At 41.0% G+C, this 23820-nt stretch overlaps 3 protein-coding genes across 5 annotated transcripts; 2 read left to right on the forward strand and 1 right to left on the reverse strand.

Annotated features, from left to right (window-relative positions):
- Nucleotides 1-953: 953 nt before the first annotated feature.
- On the reverse strand, nucleotides 954-10380 carry LOC308362122 (transformer-2 protein homolog beta-like). 2 transcript variants are annotated; one of them, XM_080834636.1, is made up of 9 exons: nucleotides 10251-10379; nucleotides 8515-8797; nucleotides 8042-8187; nucleotides 7646-7817; nucleotides 4782-4970; nucleotides 4271-4386; nucleotides 1977-2192; nucleotides 1695-1762; nucleotides 954-1345 (listed from the first exon to the last, which is right to left on the reverse strand). In XM_080834636.1, exons 2-9 carry the CDS (start codon nucleotides 8536-8538, stop codon nucleotides 1335-1337), a joined length of 942 nt encoding a protein of 313 aa, XP_080690762.1. In that variant the 5' UTR covers nucleotides 8539-8797; nucleotides 10251-10379; the 3' UTR covers nucleotides 954-1334. The 2 variants fall into 2 exon arrangements, with proteins under 2 accessions (XP_080690762.1, XP_080690761.1); XM_080834635.1 differs by lacking the exon at nucleotides 8515-8797 and having other exon boundaries at nucleotides 10251-10380.
- A 435-nt stretch (nucleotides 10381-10815) lies between these two features.
- gpalpp1 (GPALPP motifs containing 1) lies at nucleotides 10816-15763 on the forward strand. Its single transcript, XM_080834634.1, has 7 exons — nucleotides 10816-10964; nucleotides 11106-11232; nucleotides 11356-11475; nucleotides 11991-12249; nucleotides 12474-12641; nucleotides 12963-13064; nucleotides 14909-15763. The coding sequence occupies exons 1-7, from the start codon at nucleotides 10889-10891 to the stop codon at nucleotides 15125-15127; spliced, it is 1071 nt and encodes a 356-aa protein (XP_080690760.1). The 5' UTR covers nucleotides 10816-10888; the 3' UTR covers nucleotides 15128-15763.
- Nucleotides 15764-16434: 671 nt separating this feature from the next.
- On the forward strand, nucleotides 16435-22385 carry gtf2f2a (general transcription factor IIF, polypeptide 2a). Of its 2 annotated transcripts, XM_080834639.1 has the most exons (9): nucleotides 16435-16597; nucleotides 16969-17042; nucleotides 17169-17187; nucleotides 17462-17606; nucleotides 20656-20703; nucleotides 21265-21346; nucleotides 21544-21643; nucleotides 21882-22025; nucleotides 22220-22385. In XM_080834639.1, exons 1-9 carry the CDS (start codon nucleotides 16532-16534, stop codon nucleotides 22340-22342), a joined length of 801 nt encoding a protein of 266 aa, XP_080690765.1. In that variant the 5' UTR covers nucleotides 16435-16531; the 3' UTR covers nucleotides 22343-22385. The 2 variants fall into 2 exon arrangements, with proteins under 2 accessions (XP_080690765.1, XP_080690766.1); XM_080834640.1 differs by lacking the exon at nucleotides 20656-20703.
- The last annotated feature ends 1435 nt before the right edge of the window (nucleotides 22386-23820 follow it).

The following is a 23820-nucleotide window of genomic DNA, read 5'->3' on the forward strand; positions in this document are numbered from 1 at the left end:
CGCGTAATGAACCTCTCCATCATAAACTATAAGATGTGGGTTTACCCCGTTTACCCGAGCGGCTCGCCCACTCTCTCTTGCTGCAGAGAGATTGTGCGGCGGGAAGAACACGCTCCCAGCGGATGAGCTAGACGAAGCTGGTGGAATAGGCTACCTCCGATAGATTGCGGGGCGTAGGCTACCAGCACCACGCCGACTAAAGCTAAACTCCCATAGTTTATTATGCTGTAGTTCAGCTCGATCTCAATGTGGTCTCTGTTCAATCCATGTTGTTGTATGCTTTAGGTTTATACTCTCCATGTAGCCTAGACCCACTTTAAGCAAGAAATGGTTAGTAGATCAATGTGGTTCGTGAAGGCCTCGTTCTTGATAGTGTTCCTTGGCTACAACATGGAGATCTCTCTTATGGGGATGCTAGAAATCTCAAACGGAAATGTTTTTTCAAATCTACACTCAAAAAGGATAAAACAATACCGTCTATGGATATTTTTAAAGGATCCCTTTAAAGCACTAACTACATCGTGTTAAATAGGTAACACCCACAAATGCTGGTACATGTCTTTTAAAATGATGTCATTTTTAGATTCCTATATTAAAAGTGATAAACATTAACTTGTCATGAATCTCAGCTACAAATTTGTATATACAGAGGCTATTCCTGATTGCATGTTAAAGGGCTAGATCATTGTAAGCAACTACAGGTGTTCCTTGTAATTGGACTTAATTTACAATTCGTACACTTAAAAATTGTGGCTGGGCTACAATCTGTATAAAAAGATTTTTTTTTTAATCACAAAGGGCATATTTTCATATTTTTAAGTAGTGTGTGAAAAAGGTGCAAAAACAAAATCAACTCTAAACTGTGAAAAAGACAGACACACCTTATAACTAAATTAGCAGAAGTCCTGGGAGAAGGACACCAACAACCAAACTGGGACAGAATGTTTGGGGAAAGCATTTTATTGCTTTAAGATGCCAACATACAAGGCTACAGAGCACAGCACTACAAAAAAAAGAACTTCAGGGCAGGCAGTCTCCGTCCAGGATATCCAGAAAAATGGCTAACATTTGCGTACATAAAACTGATCAATTAAAAAGGGAGGAGGTCAACACATTCAAAACAATAAGAATTACAGACTGTCCACAATACACTGATTGGGCCAACATAGGGAAACATCTATCTAATGTAGGTCAGTTACCATCCGTCAGTGACATTTCATGTTAATGCGTGTGAAGTTGAGATTTGGTCTTCTGATTCCTGATTTCCACAACCTCTCTCCCATCCCCACTGCACTCATCTTCAATAAAACATGAACACTGTCTGACGATCTCCCTCAATAGTGGCCTGTAGAAACAAAAGGCGATAATAAAAAGCATAGCCATTACAAACTAAAGGGTGTTTGGAAAAAAGGTAAAAGTCCACGTGCTGTGCTGGACAGGACACATGTTACAAGCCTGGAATGTTAAAGTTCTATCTGACAAAAAAGTTGTAGATACATTATGAATAAATGTGAAGTCGTACACATCAAGGATGGAAATGACAAACAAATAAGTCAATAAATGAAAAGGTTGTAGGTAGGTCTAGAAATTGAGTGCTGAGCTCAATTATCTGACCATTCAGACAGAACAAGATTCTAAAAGCATCACTTCCTTTGACTATAAGAGTACTACTAACACAAAAGGTCATCACTTACGTGGCGAGTAAGAACGTGACCTCGATCTGTATGCCCCGCGACGAGAATACGGAGATGGGGACCTTTGCCTGCAACAACACCCAACAATACACAATGTGAATGGTCATCTCGTGACACCGGGACTGAGGCACACCTCAGTAGCCAGGGTCACCATGCAACTCACCACAGAAAAGCCCCATGGTGCCCTCCTCATAGACCTTTACATGACGGACAGCCTTTGAAGCTGCATAATCAGTTTTTCAGACACAGGCTGGCTAATCGAAATACACTCTCTCCACCCACCTGTATGATCTGTGGTAGTCCCGGTCTTCATGGCGGTCATATCCTCGGTCGTACCCTCGGTCGGAACCACGGTCGTACCCTCGTTCGGAACCACGGTCATACCCTCGTTCGGAACCACGGTCGTACCCTCGGTCAGACCCTCGTTCGGAACCACGGTCGTACCCTCGCTCGGAGTGATCACGTGAACGGCGTGAACTGCTAGGACCTCCACCACCACTGTGGGACACCAAAGCAAAGACCCACGGTTAGATCTGCACCACAACCTAGAGCGTCTTAGTACACAGGATCCAACAGGATCACCTCTGATGAAGTCAGCTATTGGAAAGCAGCCACACGCAAAGGCGAGTTGGATTTTTAAATCCTGCTCTTGGGTCCATTTCTTTGTAGGCTGCATAGTTTGATACGGTTTACAGTATTGCCAACATTGTGGTGTGCCAATCTGTACTCAATGGTTCCAAAATTAGTATTTTCCCCACTAAATTAGTATTTTTCCTTAAGTGAAATCTGTACTGCGGTAATGGGTTCCACGTGCAAAAGTTTGATATGTACTTGTAAAAGAAACAATATTTTGGCATTCAGCCTACAAATGTAGACTTATTTGTAGTCTTTAAGATCACTTTTTGAGAAGGCGTCTTGTCTTCATCACGTGAATTTGGCTGTGTCATAGTGTATTTTGGCAAACTTTTTATAATGTGGTGGAAGTATCTCATATTTTATAAGCTTCTGTACACAAAATGCAACCCTTATAAAATCAAATCAAGGCTGAACAGGTGACCTTCTCAGTCAGGGTCATGCCACTGGACTGGTTCTCAAAACCCATTGACAGCAGACTCTTATTCCCTTGGACTTTGGTGCTGGCTGTTTTTTGTTTAATGGAAGACATGTGTGTCTTAACATCATAGAGTCCACTGTGGGCAATGCTAAATGTGGACCGAAATACTGTATAGTGCAAAAGGCATGACTGGTAGACACAGGACTTTAACTAATATAAGTGTATTCTTTGGTTTAACTCTGGGAGAAAGTCTGTTTCCTAGGAAATGGCTTCTTCTATTTTTCCCAGCCATTTTTTTAGATTATAAAGTTTGCATGCTATATTTAAAAACTTAAAATGAGAAAAAAATTAGAACTTGTTCGTCCACAACAGAAAGATTGTGCTAAATGAAAAGACTCAGTAAGGCAAATTGAGCGATGTAAGAAAGGAGCTCGATTAGATGGAATACCGTGACCGCGAAAGTACTGCTCGACAACGACCACAAGAGCAGTGACAGCGGTGCTCGTGTCAGTTTTTTGCCACGGGAATAACTACAAATGCGGTCTGTTCCTACTTCAGTCTTTTGTCTGTTCATTTAGCTCACTCTTTTGACAGAAATATACCTCTATTCGAATGGAAATTCTGCGTTAACCATTCGTATTTGTATTAGAAAAATATATATCGCTCGAGTCAAGAAAGTTTTATTCTTGATCATTAGTTTAATGATTGGGGTTCCATATTACTGAGCAGTAGTTGATTAAAAAAGAAAACATCGCAGAAACGTACCCAAATATGTTGGTGACGGCCATTTGTAAAATAAGAGCAGATGCAACAAGGTAACTTTATCCATCAACGTCAAAAGTAAATAGTCTTCAAAACGATAAAACACATTCCCAATCGCCTGTGCGCACTTAAATAGATAACAATGAACCAAACTCCCCTATTGGTTTCCATGTCGCTGCAGCTATAATATCGACCAATCAGCACAAACTTATCACGTCGTTCAATTTAAACAAAGATGGCGCCCTCCGCGTTAGTAAGCAGGAGGCCAAATCATGACACATTTTTGCTTATTTCTCGAGTTACCGCAAATATTCTATTCAATAAATAATATTGCAAGTTGACCCTAAATTCGTATGAATGAGTCATTATATTCGTATCGCCGTATTTCCACCACATTTTCGTATTAGTACGGATCAATTCGTACGAGTTGGCATCACTGGGTTTAGCTTCAATATTTGCATGAACCATTACTCATAAAATATTGGATTTTCAACATGTACAATGTCATATCCAATGTACAAGGTGCCTTTGAAATTAATCTCAAATTATTACGCACTACAGTATGCACACAATATCTTTCCCTAGATGGAATAACTCATAAAGAATGAGTGGTCCTGTTGTGAAATACACTTTTTAATGCCATGGTGTATTCAAAACAGGAGCATAAAGTGGTCATATGGGATATCGAGTACATTTCCATTATAAAATAAAATTTCAAATAGTTCAGAACTCGGGTGAACAAGCTTTTGACATCACTCACTAGGTGGGCCGACCCATGTAGATACCCAAGGTGGGGGTGTGTGGTCTCTTTGTGATGGAAAAGTCCACTCTGATCCTGCGCCCCTCCAGCTCCATGCCATTGGCACGTTCCTTTGCCTGAACATAAACATGGCCATTTGTCATTTACAAACCAAGGATATCCTTACCAAAACCAAATGCCAACCCCCATAAATACCACCTGTGTCACTACCAAGTAAACATAAGTGCCATTGCATAAAGCAATAAAGCAAGAGATTTGTTTTTCACAGCCAATCTATTTTTTTATACGTCTCGTACTTTAAATTAATTTTGTTAAATTAAAGTTCAAGGCATAGAATAATTCTGTCTGTGTCTGTGTGTCTACACAGAAACTTAATTCTTACTCTCTTCCATGCATAGCCAATTACAATATCCCTGTAGAAAAACCATGCATTGCAATGATGACAACTGCAGACTTCCATAATGTCTCCATCATCATCAAAGTGATCCCACAACACAGCATCTGATCTCACCTCCTTGGAGTCCTCACTCTTCTCAAAGTAGACAAATGCGAAGCCCCTGGAACGGCGTGATTGCTGGTCGTAGACAATGTTTACGTCCGCCAGAGGGCCATACTTGGAGAACACTTCCCTCAAATCCCGCTCGGTGGTGTAAAGGCTCAGACCAAAGACGCCCAGACAACAGCTGGGTTCAGGATTTGCCTGCACAAGAGGGAGTAGAGAGAAAAGCTAGAAGGTTTAAAACAACGAATGGTGTCAGTCAATGCGGTTACATGTATTCGAATGTCTGGCTTTATCCGTTTTAAATCGAAGATCCATTTCATGTAACCAATATTTGAATTTTTGAGCTCCAACTAAACGCCGTTTTACACCCCAAGATAACTCGATCGGAGTTGGTTGTTAATTGGAGAACGCGCACATGTAACGGTGAAATCGGAGAATTGACTGGAGTTTACGTCTTTGCGCATGCTTGAAATCCTGCCCAAAGACCTATATACATGCATCAACTATATATACATGCAACTGTTCTTGTGCCCTCACATCTCATTCACTTTGAACGCGATAAAAGATACTGCTCTGATCTATTCCCATTCCATACTGAATTTTCTGTGTAGATCATAGGTTTGGTTCGACATACCGTGATATTTCAGATGATAGTTATGTGGTAAACCAATGTGTTGGCATTAGAAAAAACGGTGACAGACTGTTTTGGACAGAACGTGCTTATTCACTGAACAAATAATTTCATATTTACTTTTCCACCACTTGTTAGTCTTGTCATCCATTCATATCGATGTGAATCAATCAATACAATATATAAAACTGGATTTCACATACCACATACAGACTCAATAGACCCCCACTCAGTTTGAATAACACCAGGGGTCTGGAGCAAGGGCATTTAGACTTGATTCCTGGTCTTTGTCTGACAGCCATGACCAGATGGTTTGAGCCAGGCATATTAGCATTTAAATAGTCCATGGCCAACTAGACCCCTCTGCCTAGCATTCACACCTTTATCTAGAATAAACTAAATAAACCGTCATACCTTCCCCCCATGCTTTACCTCAACCCCCCTAGGAAGAAATCAAGGTTCACCCACAATTGAGAGACCCTCACCCCCCTCCTACCAAAGGGCCATGGAAGCTTCCCTCCAGACGGATATGATTTACGCCATCGTGTTGAGATGTTAATTCTGCCACATTTAAGCTACCTATTTCTTTAAATTTGTTGAGTTTTGTCGTGACCCTGGATTATAACATCTGAGATTACAGAGCTACCCGTCGGAATAAACCGATTCTTTCGCTGAACTGCCTTCCTGCCTGCTCCCTACAAGCCAATTTGAACCAAGGAGACAGCGTTTCATCAAGGATTTGCCTAGAAAAGCATACACCTTTCAATGTCGAAAACGCAGATGGAATGGTAAAATGGAAATCACTTAAAACACAGCATTGCTCAGAATTCTCAAATAAAATGACGGGAGAGAAATACAATATAATAGCGTTATAGGCCATATAGGGCCTTAGATGGCTGTCTGCGCCATGACAGAACAGCATTTGCCAAAATGTCTTGTTATATATATTATTTTACTGTGCTGTATTCAGCACATTACCTCTTCTTACTACCGCTTCTGAGGGTTATCCACAAATGAATACTGGTAATACAATTAACAGTCATGTACATTCCATTACGCTCTAATTTGGCACTGCAAGTTTTAAAGCACTGGCTCAGGGTCAAGAGAAAAGATGCAGTTTCATTAGTATGTTTTCTCCCTGGGAATAACACTACTGGAAACCGGCAGAAATAATGAGATTTATTAGATTAGAAGCAATGGTATTTTATTACTATTTTATTATGAAGGGGCAGAGAAAACTATAGACCCTTTGCTACCGATTCACAAAATGTGTGCTTGAGCTTGTGTGCTGAGACACGTGTGCAACAACAAAACTAGTACACTTTGAAGACACAAATGCACACGTATGAATCAGCGTTGTGCGAATGCAGACGTTTTGGAGTTTACATAGGCACTGAACCAAAGTGGTCATCACCATATCTACTGTGTGACCCAGGACTTCAAAGCAGTCATCAAACCAGCCACTACTTACATTTTTGAAGGCTGGCCACTTTAAACACCCTCTTGCCAGTCCTTAATCTCTCTCCCCCTGTCTAACCAACCTAAGAGGAATGCGACCAAGTATACCATATGAATACCATCCAGAGACATCCAGTAGTGACTGTGGTCATTTCTCAGCGTCGCGTCTGATAAAACATGGCATTAAGCGATACTTGATCTGAACTTTAGTGACTCATTTGATCAAAAAGGTCTCTGCAGAGAACTATGCATGGACACTCAGAGCGTCACTGTGACCACAGCACTGTGCACTCTTGGCGTGGCTGAAATCCTTATGGGAAGCCACTGAAAGGAGCATGACGGGGAAAGACTGAGTCACTCAGGTCGCTGCGGATATGTTTACACACTTGTCCCTGAATCCGAGCCTGGTAAGGACATGCGTATACCACAAAGATTACATCAGTAGCGATTCAGCCGAAAAAAAAAAAAAAAAATGGTAGCCGTAGACTGTAATGTAATGTTACTTTAAGTATTTAAAGCCTTACCTGAAATAATCTTTTAGTTCTGGATATACTACGAGTCATCATATAAAGTTTAAAAAAAAAATTGTAAAGTGGAATTAACACGTAAATGAGACATAATATTGAAATACTTGGCAATTACAGGACAGGACATTTAAGAGGGAAATGCAAAAACATGCGATACAAAATAAAATGAAGCCTTATATTTGGCACTGGCAAAACATAGCAGTTCCTTTTTGGAGTTAACCACGTAAAATGACACAGAATGCAGCAGGGGTCCTTACCCGGTCTCCAACATGGCGTCTGCGGTTGGACATTGGGGAGCGGCTGTGGCTCCTCCTGCGGCGGTACTCGCCGCTGTCTGAGCCGGAACGAGAGCGCCGACGATAGGACCGGGACCCAGAACGTGAACGTGAGCGTGAGTAACGGCGCCGGGAACTCCGGTGGGAACGTGACCTACAGATTTGTGAGTAAGATGTTTGTAAAAGATGAGTAACACATAAATATATACATCATAGACCAATTTTAGTTTTGTCTTAATTTTCTTTTTTCATAAATTGTTTCAAAATCATGTCTTTCATATTGAAGCCTACACTGACTCCAAAACTGTGTACATATGTATATTTCAAAAACATGGCTATATCAACCACATTTCACCATCTTCCCTCAACCCCCTTCACCTGGATTTTGATCTGGAGCGGGAGCGGGACTTGGAGTGAGAATGGCGGGACCCATCTTTGGACTGAGCAGGGGTCTGGGCTGGGGAGCGGCTGGCAGATTTGGCTGAACCCCTTGGGCTCACACTTCTGGATCCAGAGCGGGAATCCTAAATCGAGCATGACAGGATGTGAGCATTGGACTGAGCTGCTCTTAAATCTCATCACTCCATATCTTTATGGCTCTACTGATCAGTATGCTGCCTGAATGCAAAGTTTTGATCATTACTGAATAACAGAAAACGGCAGTTTATAACGTTTTACATATGCCCCAGAGCGTTAATTTATACTAGAAGATACATTGGGTATATTCATTACAGAATTATCATTTAAGAGCAAAGCAGAATGCGACCTCCAATCAGAGATAGAAGCATGCACACTTTAGGAAAAAAACATGAACAACAAACAGAAAGACAGAGATTATATTGTAACAGAACTAGTGTATTACTTGGCGAAGTCATCTTATCCCCAGCACACTTCTGATCTTAACTTCATAACTTCAACACATTTCTTTTCTTCTTTCTTCAGTCTTATTTCTGAACTTCATTCCTCTTCCCCCATCTCTCCCAATACACTATACACGTGGCCAACTTCTTTTTTTTCCTTCTCTTGTGCCGCATTATTAGCATGCACTCAAAAAAGAAAAATTCAGCTTCAATTTAGCCTCATTAAAAACTTGACTTTTGACTTCTTCCGCATTTTCCTTCTTCCCATCTTAACCTTAATAAAGACAAGAAAAGGGTGAGGAATTTATGAAAATAAGAACGAACTGCAAAGGTATAACGGCATCCAAGTGTCAAACCTTGGGTCATACCTTTACTCAAGTAAACAGACTTGTTATCAAACCCGCATATCTTTTAGCTAATTCAATATTGGCTATTGTTACACTTCTAGTATTCAAATGCTACCATCAACGAAAAGGGGAAAAAACACAAACCATTCACCACATATACACTACAACATCAACCAATGGAATAAATAGTTGAAAGTTGAAAATGTTACATATTAATGTTTTAAAAAGACATCGAGTTGATACTATGTATTTGAATATCAGTTACCCAATTGTAGAGTCACTCTCAAAATACATTTGAAAGTTAATACTACTGAGAACGACAACTCATCCTTTGAAAGGAAGAATACCAGAATATCTTACCCTTAACTGAAGTAGTAGGCTATACAAGATCAAAGTTGAGGGCTACGGAGTTGTTTTTGGCCAGCTATCTAACCAGCCGTCATTTTCATAATTTGTGATGCTGCGAGTCAAACTACGGGCATTCAAATCCAGTCTCTATGCATCATAACTGTTTCAGTCCATTTAACTAATTGGCTACCAACATTAATTACATTTAATAGTTTTAGCCGACGGTTTTAGCCAAGGCGACTTACGAGGAATTTTGCATTTATACATCAGGAGCATTTAGGGGTTCAGTGTCTTGCTCAATAACACTTAGACACTTGGTAAGGAATCGAACTAGCTAATTAGTTAGCTAGTCTACCTAGCTAACATTAACTAGTTAGCTAGTCCACCTACCTAGCAAGTTAGCTAGTCTACCTAGCTAACATTAACTAGTTAGCTAGTCCACCTACCTAGCAAGTTAGCTAGTCTACCTAGCTAACATTAACAATGCAAGATCGTTTGGAATGAGGTACTGCAAAATTACTAATACACATCGATAAAGCTATTGAGACTTTAGGAAGGCATATAAATACGCATCTTGTAAGAGCGTTACTACATTAAGGCGGGAATGTAGATACATGGCTCTGGGTTCAACCGGAGACGTTTGGACTTTGGTTAGTTCAAGAGCTTACAAAACGCAGTACTTGATTTAATGGAACCTAGGAACATTTTAGACATTTTGACGAATGAATGCATTATCACTAAGGTTCTACGTGGAATGGGAATTTCCGTTTAACATAAATTAGTACTTCGCATTACTTAACTAGCTACGATATACAATATCGTTTAAACTAATATAATTCCTGTGTCCTAAACGTTGCGTTATGTTTTGCAGCTGTCGCTTCGTTATTTGTAATGTAAGCCCCGCCAAAGGTCAGCTAGCCTAGCAATGCTAAAGCATGGCGAACAGATAACGTTAGCTCACTTTCCGTCAAGTAATATGGGGCTAACTTAGCAGAAAATATGTCGATCGTAAAGATAAAATACGTCACTCACCCGCTCAACAAATTCCTTTTCGTCGTCACTCATTTTCTTATGGAAGTACAAGTATAATGGTGTTCCAAAAAGATCAACTAACGTTGAAGTTAGTGTGGCAAACCTGCACTACGTGTAGAAATGCTCTGGTACAATAAATAAAGGAACAAATAGAATGTTCGCTATCGATGGTGAGCTTCGAGGTTTTGGAACGCTTTCGCCACCTAGTGTGATGGAGGGGGAATCTACGCCACCACCTCAGTTATGCACTTTTCCATTTAGTTTTTAAGGGGAGCTGTAAGAAAATCAGGAAAGCGGAGAGTGTAGAATGTTCGGGATAATGGACGACACGGGTGTCAGAAAATACACGCCGAGGTGGTGATCAGGGCCACAAACACAGCACCAAAATATCAAACAATGAAGATCCTGGTAGTATTAATATATTGTAATCTCTGTTATAGTCATAAAACAAATATTTCCTATGTCTAGAAGTACAACAGTGACCGCTAGATGGCAATGCAGACCCTAGAAGAAGAGGGCTACATTAAATGGTTTACTTCCGGAGAGAAGGTTAACGAATAAAGGAACCATATATCTTCAAAACACGTTTTGTTTAAATACTTTAAGCTATTTACTTGGCGTAAACAAAGGCTGTCGCGATGTCGGACCCTGCTTTAATGGGCCCTGCTTTGCCGCCGAAGTTTCAAAAGGATGATGATTCTGACGAGGAACCTCGTGAGTGGTTTTGTTTGCCATATATTTGCTTGCCATAATGGCCGTTGTTCTTAATTGCTTGCTTGTTTTGTAATAACTCTGGTTGATTGTTAAAACTAGCCTATGTCGTAGAACACGTTCAAATGTTTCTTTTTCACTCAGCCATAGGTCCAGCGTTACCTCCTGTTTACATAGCGGATGATTCGTCCAGTTCCTCGGAGGATGGCGAGACATTTAGAAGAGGCAGGGGCAACTCCTCAAAATATCCAGTAGCTGGTCCAACATCGAGGTAAGCTTTTGCAAATATTTACGCGAAAACTAGCCCAAGATATTAGCTGTCTGGCTTGAAGAGCATTGGTCAACCTGGAAGAGTTTTCATGCGTCTTAATACTATTTTTCTTTATACTTCCAGTAAACAACTCAGAGTGGATGTGGCTTCGGGTGGAACACTGGGAGGTGATGATGATGATGATTACTTCTTTGGCCCTGCTCTTCCTCCTGGATATAAAAAGCAAGAAATGTCACCTGAAAGGTGAGAATCATGAACATGTACGTGATGCTGGTGCTCATTTTGGGGTTCATTGTAGATTAGATGTCAGAAACAAAGAAATGTTACCGTTACCAGAGATTGTGGATTTAGAGTTTAATTTCATGTTCAGATTTGTGCAGCACTTTGAAATGCAAAGATGTGCAGATGAGCCAAAACATTATGACCATTATTAGAGGATAAGGTAATAGTTTGTTCTTGTAGTCTACTTGCCGATGCAGGAGAAATGTGTAGGCAATGCAGTGGGCATCCAAGCATCCAAACTGAACTTAGAAGAGCTGCCAGAGAAGAATGTTGCTTGGTCCGAGTGGTGCTGTTTTCCTTTACATAATGTTGACAGGCAGTTACATGTGCATAGTTTAAATGGGGAGGTGACCGTACTAAGAAGCACTTTGGGAAGAAGACAAGCCAGGGAAGGGAGTGTGATGCTGTGGGCAAGTTCCATTGGTCCCTTTTAAAATTAATTTTAAATATTTTTTTTATGTATAATAAACACACAGGCCACCTCTGCTGGGACCCGCTCTACCTCCAGGCTTTCGCAGATTGAACGATGAAGATGAGGATTCAAATGATGACGAAGAAGAATTATCGGGCCCTGCCCTTCCCCCAGGCTATAGGGCTGAATCCTCAGGCAGTGAGAGTGACGATGACATTGTTGGGCCAATGCCTTTTAAAGGGGATAGGCCATCCCAAAACTCGGTCGCCCTGGACTTTGAGAGACGCGCTCAGAAGATGAAAGACAAGCTGACCGGTGTAAATGTAAGTGTGATGCCCGTGTCAGCCTCCCTCGGTTCGACTTGTGGATCATCTTGATCTTCTTAAGATGGTGAACATTTGAAAGTAGCTTATTTAGCATATTAGAAATATCAATGTTATGATGTATGCATATTATGATGCCTCTACCTTTTTGTGAAAAATGGTGCCCTATTTGTTTTTCTCTAGTTCCAGTTAAAAAATATTTTGTTAAATGTCTGTGTGAATAGGATGGCCCTGAAGAGGTGAAGAGGGAGACCTGGATGACTGAGCTGCCGCCAGAGTTGCAGCATATAGGCCTGGGTGCCCGCACATTTAAGAAAAAGGCAGGCCCAGAGAAAGGAGGGGATCGCTCCATGTGGACAGACACCCCAGCAGACCGGGAACGCAAGGACAGGGTGAGCTGCCTAGAAGACAAGCCAAAACCGTTGAATGTGTTGTCCTCCTGTTAAGCTAACACTGATGGCTGCTAATATTTCTAATATTTTCATCCTGTTAATGTAGTATTCAAAATACTATCAAAAGACGATCAAGTGCGCTATAAGAGGCACTGCTCCTCCATATACTTCCAAAACGATCTGCTTTATCCATATTCTTCCCTTGTACTCGTATATGCCACTGAAGGATAATAGTTGGAAGGTAATGGTTTTATAGGTCAGGCCTATGTTCTATGTTTGTTATATTTGATGTTTCTAATCAGTATGTCATCTGCTTCATAGGAGCGAAAGGAAGGAAAGAAAAGTGGGAAGTCGGAGAAGAAGGAGGCCCCACGTCTCTCTCAGAAGGATATTGAGATGGCAGAGAAAGTGTCTAAGTACAATGTGAGTCTTTCTTTTTGATACATTTTTTGGCCTGTCGTCCTATGACTATGGTGACACATACTGTTGAAAGTATATGCTGCTGTCACAAACCCAAGGAACCAGTCCCATCAATATGCCTGGCAGGAGGGAGGGGTAACATTAATAGACCTATACAGTCGTATGAAAAAGTTTGGGCACCCCTGATTATTTTCATTTATAAATTATTGGGCGTCTTTTCTTTATCATCATATATTTAATACTTCAAGCACATATCCATGTCATATTCATGGACATATCCAGGTCATATTTCAGCGGTGAAATAAGGTTTATTAAAATATGCTATATGCATCATAACAAAATTAGACGGTGCATACATTTGGGCACCCCAACAGAAAAATCACATCAATATTTACAACAGCCTCTAGTCTAGACGCTTCCTATAGCCTCTGATGACTGTCTGGATTCTGGGTGATGGTATTTTGGACCATTCCTCCTTACAAAACATCTCCAGTTCAGTTAAGTTTGATGGCTGCCTAGTGTGGACAGCCTGCTTCAAGTCATACCAGAGATTTTAAATAATATTCAAGTCTGGGGACTGGGATGGCCAATCCAGAACATTATACTTACTCTGCATAAATGTATTGGTAGATTTGGAGCAATGTTTGGGGGTTTTGTCTTGCTGGAACACCCAACTTCGGCGTAACTTGAACTTTGTGACAGATTAATGAACATTATTTTAAAGAATTTGCTGATATTGAGTTGAACCCATGCGACCCTCAACTTAAACAATTCCCTGATACCCACGATTCCCTGTACCTGAACTAGCCACACTGCCCCACAGCATGATGGACCCCCCACCAAATTTTAATGCAGCAAGTGATTTTCTTGGAATGCTGTGTTCTTTTGTCACCATGCATAACACCTCTTGTTGTTACCAAATAGTGCAATCTTTGTCTCATCAGACCTGAAACCTCTGGGATAACTTTTTGTACCCTTCTCCTACACCACAATACTGAACAATCTTTGTTTTCAGATCATTTGACAGTTGTTTTTAGGCCCCCATGTTGTCACTTTTCAGAGGAGAATCAAAGAGAAGCACAACTTGCAATTGGCTACCTTAAATACCTTTTCTAATTATTGAATGCACCTTTCTATGGAATTGAAGGCTTAACAAGCTAATAGACTAATTATGTGTTTTATTGTGCACTTAATCAGTCTTGAGTAGTTACAGGTATTCAAATCAACAAAATTATAAGGGTGCCCAAATATTTGCACAGCCTATTTTTCACATTTGATTTCATTTCACACAACTAAGTACTGCTACACTTAATATCCTTGTCTGGAAAATACCTCCGTACTCATTGTTAACTAAAAAATGAATAATATATCACTGTAATATTTTTGGTGAAGACAGATTAAATTATCATGCAGCCTAAGAGGGGTGCCTAAACTTTCACATACTGTACATGAATTGGACTTGATTCCGAGACTATCTATTGTGTTCAAAACATTTCTCCCTAACAGCACATTTGGATGTTTATCATTTAAATATAGCTCATCCAGAGCTGGTTATAAGGACCAAAGTTTATCTAACATTAGCAACACATTATTAGCTGTTTGATAACGTTGTCAAGCCAAAGACAGACAGACAGACATACAGCCGACGAATGTGCATATTCGAAGATCGGCGAATACTGAATAAGGGAAAGATGGTACGATAGGAGTTTGTGTACGGTATGATTGTCCTTTTCATTTTCATGCAACAAACAAAATCTTTTGCGTGTTGTTGAGTGCTGTTTTGCTTAGGATGTGGAATGAAACAACCCTGTCCAAATTCACAATTTTTGCTGTCATGTTTTGGCCAGGAATCCAAACGTGGGGAGTCTCTCATCAATATGCATACCAAGAAATTAAAGAGGAAAGCAGCAGCAGAGGGCAATAAGCCAGTGGAGAGAAGGTCCTTCGACCGTGACCAAGACCTGCAGGTCAACCGCTTCGATGACGCCCAAAAGAAGTCCCTGCTAAAGAAGTCAGCTGAACTGAACACGCGTTTCTCTCATAGCAACGACCGCATGTTCCTGTAGCCAGCAAACATTCATCTGTAACCTGACTGCTACCCAAGTCTTTCTTGGGTTAATACGTGTGTAGAGTTTCAATTCAGTTGCATTAAGGTGTTCAAATATTATTCTCAAAGAGAAAGAGCAATGTAAAACAGTGTATTTGACTCTCTGTGTTGCATATTATTTGATGCCATGGCTGTAGAATGCTTTCATATGTGTCAGTCTTCTTCAATTCACAACCAAGACTTTTTGCCGTTGGTTGGTTTTCGTTTTTTGTATTTTCAGAATATTTCTTTTTTCATCATTCTTAATTGTTTGCAGTCAGTCATTCTATTACACTTATATTTTTTACTTGATTGTTCTGTACTGTGTGAGAACAAGTCGGTTCTGTAAGTAGTAAACATTAAGCTTTTTTTTTTTGCTCTTTGATGGAGGCATGAGAAGTAATGTATATAGAAATATTTTGCAATTCTGTAGAATATATTTTATCCCTTTCAAAGTAATAAGATTTAAGGATCTTTGACATGTTCACAATTTACCTATGTTCTGTAACATGCAGGTTTTATAGGGTGGATGTATGTGTGTGTGTGCACAAAAAGAGAGACCCTACAATCTTATTGTATGTGATCACTTCTATCTGCATTTTTTTACTGTACTATATTTCGTGTGGACATTGCTGTAATTAACTTTGAACATAATTAAAGTTAAAAATGTTTCAGAAACATTGTCCTTTCCCTGTACATATGTTGGTCGATAAGTCTGCAAAAAATGTATATACATTTGGGTCTGGGTAAGATCAAAATTTGAGGTAATTAATTCAAATTCATGGGTTTCCTGCTATTGGTGGTTATTTCCGCAAAAAAATGCTAATTTATAGAATTTCTGCATTATTTGGTATTCGTTTTATTGAACTCAAAATCACTGCATTTCTGAGAATTCCTGCTGCAAATAAAAGTCACCTTTGGCCGTAAGTGTCACAACGAAGCCTTGCCAGAACCTGATGGGATCACAATTTTCCTAAATTCTTACGGAACTTGAAGAATATACTTAATAATACCGCAGCAAGTTTCATTCTCCGCAACAATTGCAATAAACGGCACCTTTTGATCAGTTTTCTAAATTTTTATTTTTTTTCTTCAGTGATGTATTTCTTATATTTCATTAATATTTGTTTTGTTACGTATTTTATGTAATTATAATCAAAATCACGAAATATCACTAAGATTAGTTATTCGAAACTGGTAAAAGATGGGGGCGTGATGCTTGGGTCCACTGTACCAGACATTTCGCGTTCTTTCAGGTCACGTAGAGCCGCCGTAGATAACCACTAACCGGTCTTCTTCGAAGGGGGAACGTGGGCTGCTAAGAACAAAGACAAGTTTAGAAACCAATTCTGTCTGTTTTGGTTATAAACTTACTATTTAAAAGATGTCAGACAAAGGAGACGTAGATCTCACTGGGGCCAAACAAAATACTGGAGTCTGGCTTGTGAAAGTAAGAGCGCCATTTTGTTGATGAACCTACTGTTAGTAGTGAAACGTATAGCTAACGACCCTAGCTAGCTATCGATAGCTTGCTTGGTAGTCTTCATGCAGTTGTCACATGCATATTGCCAGTTTGCCGTTAATGTAAATTGAACCAGATGTCAGCGTGTAAACTAGTATGTTAGCTTGCGTGGGTCATAACATTAAGCTTGTGTAGGTAACGTTAGATTGCAAAGGTAAACATGGTAACGTCAGCGGTCGGATATTGATGTAATTTCACGTTAACATCTTTAATCGTACATCATCTTCTAGCTAGCTACTGATTCATTGTATGTGTGCTACAAACTAACCTTAATCTGTTGTAAATCTATGAACATACAGGTTCCTAAATACCTCGCTCAGCAGTGGGCCAAATCAACAGGCAGGGGCGATGTGGGGAAACTGCGCATTTCAAAGTACGTTGATTGTAACCCAAGCGATCTAAATTATTAAGTAGTGTAGTGTTAAGCATTTACGACACCAACCTCTGTGTAATCACATGCAAATTAAATTTCAAATTCTGTCGTTTTTCTTTTTTTCAGGAACCAGGGGAAAGCAGAGGTAAGTCCTATCTCAACAGCTTTAGTACCGTTCCTTCTGCAGAGTTCAGGCAAAGTTAAGTCGACATTATTATTTGGAAATCTTAGTAAGCTCTATATGAATGGTGTCTACAAGATGTCATAACGCTTGAAAAGGTTGACATGTGTCCTTTGAGTTTGACTGTTATCCTTGTGCACTGGAAAAAGTAACATTGGACTGTTTTACCTGTGTCATTTGTAAGTGGTTGGTTTCTGTGGTCCGTTTTGGTGAAGATTGTACTGTGTGATTTCTGCAGGTCTCCTTCACCCTAAATGAGGAGTTGACCACGCTAGAAAGCACGGGGGAGAAGGCGAGTGTGGTCCAGGTCCCCCGAGAACACCCATTCACCATGCAGACTGTTGGAGGCCAAACGCTGACAGTTTTCACTGAGACGGCTTCAGGTTAGGACCCATCTCGGCCTATCCTTGACTGAAGTCCATTTGTGAGGACTCATAAGTCCCTTCTTCAGACTTATTCAGGAGGACTGTGTTTCTGTTTAACATGTGGGTTCACACAAAAAGTTAGTCCACAACTGGGCTCAACTAGTCCACAACTGACCCATGACAAGGCTAGGGAGTTGCCGAGAAATTCGGACTGATTAAGATTCACCTGATGGGCCTTTCCAAAATGTGTCACTGCTCAAAAGATCTGTCATGTGTTGGTTTGCTACACAAATGCATAAACAAATTAGTCATGTAAGTTAATTGAAGGTGTTATACACTAGCAGCTTTTAGAGGTGTCTTCTCATTTCGTGTTGAGTAATGTCATTCATTTTAAGTGCATGCTGTCCTTGTGACTCACATCTTCTTCCTCTAGTAGCACCTTGGGGTAAGTGATACATGTGTTGCGACATTGTTTTCCGTTCACTTCCACTGTCGTCTACTCATCCTCACCTCAAACTCTGCCCTTCTCAGCCGGCGCCATGACAGACCATGATCCGTTGATCTTGAGCTTGCCGCCGCTTTGTCCCTCTCTGCTTCTATGCAGTGCTGTTGATATCTGATTGGCCTTTTGGCTGGGCCTAGCCCCTCCTCCTCCGATGTGTTGTGGTTGCCACTCAGGCTGATCAAAAAACCCAATGAACCAATCAAATTTGTAATGCAATCATTGATTGGTGTGGAGTTGATTTGTTTGTTTGTGTGTGTGTGAGAGCTAGCATGGGAGTAAGAAACTGCTTGCTGACTAAACCCTACTCATGAAATTGGATGGTAGACAGTGGCGTGTATGTTCATGCAGTTGTGAGTGTGCAGCAAAGCTGGAGCCAGTCTAGTCAAGCCAGGTGTAAATCAGGTGGTTTGGCGAGTGGAACCTCTACGCTCTTTACTGCGCTCTCTCTCTATCTTTGTGCTTTGCTGATGCCTGTGTGTGGCTTGTGTGCCTTCTTTAGTGTGGTGTGTGTGTGTGTGTGTGTTTGGTGTGTGTGTGTGTGGGGCATTTGATCACTTCCTCTCTGCGCTGTTTGCTTGTATGTATGTGGCAAGTGGGGCCATTTTATAGTATGTGTGAGTGTATGGGTCCTGTTTGTGGCATGTGTGCTGTTGTGCGTTTGTGTAATGTCGTGTATTAGTGCTTGTGTGTGCTGTTTAGAGCCTGTGTTGTGTGGTGTTTTTGTGCCTTTTATGTGTACGTATGTATGTATGTATGAGAGAGAGATTCTCTAGTGTTTCTGTGTGGTGTACAGTACCTTGCGTAAGTATTCACCCCCTTGGATGTTTTACCCTTTTATGGCTTTTATAAATCAGTCATGGTCAATATAAGTTGGCTTTTTGGACAAAAAAATTCACAAAATGGCTCTCTTTAATGTCAAAGTGAAAATATATTTCTACACAGTCATGTAAATTAAATACAAATATGTAATGAAAATAAGTGATTGCATAAGTATTCACCCCCTTTATCACCCCCTTTATATAGACTGACCTAATTCAACAGAGGTCCAGCCAATTGGTGCTAGAAGTCTCACAATTAGTGATATGGGGATCAGTGTGCAGTAAATGTGTCTCAAGTGATTGTAGTATAACGACACCTGTGTCTGGAAGGTCTATTCACTGGTCAGTATTCAGTAATCAGTATTCCTGGCTACTGTTACAACATGAAGACCACAGATCACCCTAAGAAACTCAGAGAAAAGGTTATTGAAAAGTACAGGTCAGGGGAAGGATACAAAAAAATGTCCAAGGCACTTAACATCCCCTGAAATTCTGTTCAATCCATCATCAAGAAATGGAAGGAATATGGCACATGTGTAAATCTGCCTAGATCAGGCCGTCCTTACAAACTGAGTGACCATGCAAGAAGGAAACTAGTAAGAGAGGCCACCAAGACACCTATGACTACTCTGAAGAAGTTTCAAGCTTCAGCAGCTGGTATGGGAGAGACTCTGCATACCACTACTGTTGCCTTGGTTCTTCACCAATCAAAGCTTCATTGAAGAGAGCCACTGTTGAAAAAAATGCTCCACTTTGGTCTCATCAAACCACAGAACCTTCTTCCACTTGACCATGGAGACTTCCACATGCCTTTTGGCGAACTGTAGTCGATCCTTTTTTTCAACAGTGGCTCTCTTCCATAAAGCTTAGATTGGTGAAGAACCAAGGCAACAGTGGTGGTATGCAGAGTTTCTCCAATCTCAACTGCTGAAGCTTGAAACTTCTTCAGAGTAGTCATAGGTCTATTGGTGGCCTATCTTACTAGTCTCCTTCTTGAACGGCCCCTCAGTTTGTGAGGACGGCCTGATCTAGGCAGATTTACACATGTGCCACAATCCATCCATTTCTTGATGATGGATTTAACAGAATTCCAGGGGATGTTTAGTGCCTTGGACATTTTTTTTGTATCCTTCCCCTGACTTATACTTTTCAAAAACCTTTTCTCTGAGTTGCTAAGAGTGATCTTGGGTCTTAATGGTTTAACAATAGCCAGTAATACTGATTACTGAATACTGACCAGTGAATGGACCTTCCAGACACAGGTGTCGTTATACTACAATCACTTGAGACACATTCACTGCACACTGACCCCCATTACACAAATTGTGAGACTTCTAGCACCAATTGGCTGGACCTCTGTTGAATTAGGTCAGTCTATACAAAGGGGGTGAATACTTATGCAAGCAATTATTTTCATTACATATTTGTATTTAATTTACATAACTGTGTAGAAATATATTTTCACTTTGACATTAAAGAGAGCTATTTTGTGAATTTTTTTGTCCAAAAAGCCAACTTATATTGACCATGACTGATTTATAAAAGCCATAAAAGGGTAAAACATCCAAGGGGGTGAATACTTACGCAAGGTACTGTATATGTGTGTGCATAGATGTGTGTGTGTGTGTGTGTGTGTGTGTGTGTGTGTGTGTGCGTAAATGCGGATGGGTGGCTGGCAGGGGACCGGGGCCTGTCCCAGCCCCACTGTCCTGCTGTAGTTCTCATTCTGCCATCCTTCCCTCAGGGCAGTCAGAGGCTGACGGCAGCACCTCAGGGTCACTGCCGGGCCCAGGTGAGTCCCCACCCCGCCGTCGCCACTCCCCAACCGAGCTGGAGGAGCCTAAGGAGGCTCAGGAGTGTTTTAGTGTGTGTGTGTGTGTGTGTGTGTGTGTGTGTGTTTGGTGCTCCAATGTCAGAGTGTGGTTTAAAACCCTTTAAAAATGGCTTTCATAAACTTGGGAAAAGCCCCACTCCTAATCAGACCTTCTGTCAGTTATAATCAAATCAGAGAAATATGAGTAAGGTCGGGACGAGTCTACGACCCAAGACCAGGAAGGTTAAGCGAAGAGATTGAGAGACGGAGAGAGAGAAAGAGAGATGGTGGTGACCATGAATTGGGGAACAGAGCGTGTCTTGTAGGGCGCCAGTGATTCTCTGGATTGGTTGCTGGACGAGTAATTGGTGATAAGGTGTGTGTGCTGCGTGAAATGAAAATCAACGGCAAAAGAGCAACTGATCTCCAGTCATAGTACAGAGGTGTTACAGGCCATAGGCCCTTGACCCAAAATGCACTGTGTTGCTCTAGTATTTCTACTGTGTGTGTGACTTTTTCTCTCTGCTTCCCCTCCCCAAGACAAATTAGCACTGGAGGGTGTGGTGGTCCAGAGGGCTGAGTGCCGACCAGCTGTCAGTGAGAACTACATGAAGTTAAAGAAGTACGTGGTCATTACACACTCATACACATTCACAAACACAGAGACGCTTGAAATCACATATGAAGCGTCAAATTGACATGACCCACATTCAGCCTCTAGAAGAATGCTAAAGCACCTTCACATTCAGGTTAAAAAAGCCTGTACTCCTGGCAAGCTGGAAACCTTGGATTCATTCATTCTTTCATCTGTTATTACAGGCTTCAGATTGAGGAGTCCTCCAAACCAGTCCGGCTATCTCAGCAACTCGACAAGGCTGTGACTACCAACTACAAGCCAGTGTCGAATCATGCCTACAATGTAAGCAAAACGTATTCTTTCCTTTTGTGCATGTGGTGTCTTTAGAAATTCCAAAATTGATTTTCTGTGTATTATATCATTGTGGTTTTGTTAGTACCCATTAACCCCACCAATCCTAATGTCCCCATATAAAAGGTACATAGTGTTTTAATTAATGTTCAGGAACATAGAACCTAAGGACACAAAGCAACAGCAGAATTTATCGTGTGTGTGTGTGTGTGTGTGTGTGTGTGTGTAGCTGGAGTATGATAAGAAAAAGAAAGAAGAAGGCAAAAGGGCACGAGCAGACAAACAGCAGGTGCTGGACATGCTCTTCTCTGCCTTTGAGAAGCATCAATTCTACAACATCAAAGACCTTGTGGACATCACCAAGCAGCCGGTGGTATGTAGTGTTTTCTTGAAGAAGAGCAGGCCTTCCCTGTTTTCCTTAGTGATAAGGTAGTTAGCCCCATAAGTAATACAGCTTTTATCAGTCAATGAATTGGTAAAAAAATGAGAAAGTAGTGTGTGGTTCAGAGCTCCCCGAGATGTCACGGGTGTGCTTCCTTTGTTTAAAAAGTCTGTCCGTCACTGCAGATCTACCTGAAAGAGATCCTTCGCGACATTGGGATCTACAATGTGAAGGGCACCCACAAAAACACCTGGGAGCTTAGACCAGAATACAGGCACTATCAAGGAGAAGAGGAGAAGGCCGAGTGATACCCTGAGGATATGACCAGGACTTCATCGATCCCAAGCGGATGCAGGACCGGGTCCTGGTGGGGGGCGCTTTTTTGTCCAAGTGTGTGTGGGGGGGGGGGGGCCTGGATGGAGCTCCTTGGTCTACCCCACTGTCCCTGTGTGTGTGACTTTGTACCTACTTCCCATCTCAAACAATAGGTCCACTGTCACACAGGTCTAAGGACAAGCCAACAGAGATGACCTTGTGTTGTTAGAATAGACCAAATGAGGAATGTTCTATTGAAAGCCCTTGAATCTTTGAAACATTTTTTTCCACTTTAAGATACATTTAATTCTTGTGTTGAGTCCATTGGAGGAGGGTTTCCTTGTAGTCCATAAAGATGGCAGAACAGCTGAAACCTAAGGCATGGTGATTGAATTAAAGACCATACAGCTTTTTTGTTGGATGACAAATACAGATGGGCTATGCTAAGTGTTTCATCCATCTTGATGGGCAAGTTGTGTACAGCTACATTATGTACCTGCCTCATCTTTGTCCTTTTTATTTTGTAAAAAATGCTGTGCATTTAAAATAAAGTTTGTAAAATATGTTTTTTTTCATTCTCTTAAGCATGTATCTAATGTTATCAGTGGAGAGCTATATTATGCTGTAAAATGTCATATTATTGACTGATTTAAAGTAACACTATTCCACAATTTGACACTTATTGAGATATGGTTTTATAGGCACCTAGTTTTGGTACCATCCTCAAAATCATTTTGATAGCATATGGTCATATAAAGCAGTGGTTCTCAACCCTTGGGTCGCCAGAGTTTCTGAAAAGGTCGCGAGACGAATTCTAAATGTAAAACCTTTTTTTCAAGCCATGCTCCCTCTGTCCATAAGGGAATCCCTGCCCCCAGTTCTGACATTAAACTATATAAGCCGGTAATGGTTTTGCATGTAGGCCTAGCAAACGATAACATGTTCGAACATTCAGCCAATCAAATTTGCATATAAGATATTTCAAATGTATGCAACATGTATTGCGCAATAATATGCTCTGACATGACCGGAGAATGTCTAGAGGCGACTAGTGTAGGCAAAAAGTCAACGTGTAAAACGAGTTCCAGCTCTCGACTTCTTCTGAAGAACCAAAGAGGGAGTTTTACAGGCGTGTGACCCGGTATTTCTGAAATATGGATTTACGTATTGCGTGAATGGTGAGCACCCGCCGTTGTGTGTGCCATGCAACGAAATACTGGCTAATGAAAGCCTGAAGCCTTCGAAATTGCAGATACATTTTGAAACAAAGCAGGCCAACTGTCTATAAAGATAAAGACTTTTTTTTTAACGTATGAGCCAAAACCTCGAGGCATCCCAAAAAAAAAAAAAAAAAAATTCACTTGCCATCACTGTTTAGGTCTCCTACCGGCTAGCTCAGAGCAAAACGTCCCATACGGTTGCAGAAGTTGCCATCGTTTTGTGCACTGCACTCATAGGTGAAAAAGAAGCA

Source organism: Sprattus sprattus (genome assembly GCF_963457725.1).
Source record: "Sprattus sprattus genome assembly, chromosome: 3".
NCBI lineage: Eukaryota > Metazoa > Chordata > Actinopteri > Clupeiformes > Clupeidae > Sprattus > Sprattus sprattus.

Excerpts from the sequence above, each read along its gene's own strand:
- LOC308362122 (XM_080834635.1), bottom strand. The coding sequence starts at position 10,283 with ATGAGTGACGACGAAAAGGAATTTGTTGAGCGG. Across the intron at positions 8,188-10,250 it reads AAAAGGAATTTGTTGAGCGG|GATTCCCGCTCTGGATCCAG; the intron begins GTGAGTGACGTA and ends TGCTCGATTTAG. Across the intron at positions 4,971-7,645 it reads GACGCCATGTTGGAGACCGG|GCAAATCCTGAACCCAGCTG; the intron begins GTAAGGACCCCT and ends CCTCTTGTGCAG.
- gpalpp1 (XM_080834634.1), top strand. The coding sequence starts at position 10,889 with ATGTCGGACCCTGCTTTAATGGGCCCTGCTTTGCCGCCGAAGTTTCAA. Across the intron at positions 11,233-11,355 it reads GTAGCTGGTCCAACATCGAG|TAAACAACTCAGAGTGGATG; the intron begins GTAAGCTTTTGC and ends TTATACTTCCAG. Across the intron at positions 12,250-12,473 it reads ACAAGCTGACCGGTGTAAAT|GATGGCCCTGAAGAGGTGAA; the intron begins GTAAGTGTGATG and ends CTGTGTGAATAG.
- gtf2f2a (XM_080834639.1), top strand. The coding sequence starts at position 16,532 with ATGTCAGACAAAGGAGACGTAGATCTCACTGGGGCCAAACAAAATACT. Across the intron at positions 20,704-21,264 it reads AGGGTCACTGCCGGGCCCAG|ACAAATTAGCACTGGAGGGT; the intron begins GTGAGTCCCCAC and ends CCCCTCCCCAAG. Across the intron at positions 21,644-21,881 it reads TGTCGAATCATGCCTACAAT|CTGGAGTATGATAAGAAAAA; the intron begins GTAAGCAAAACG and ends GTGTGTGTGTAG.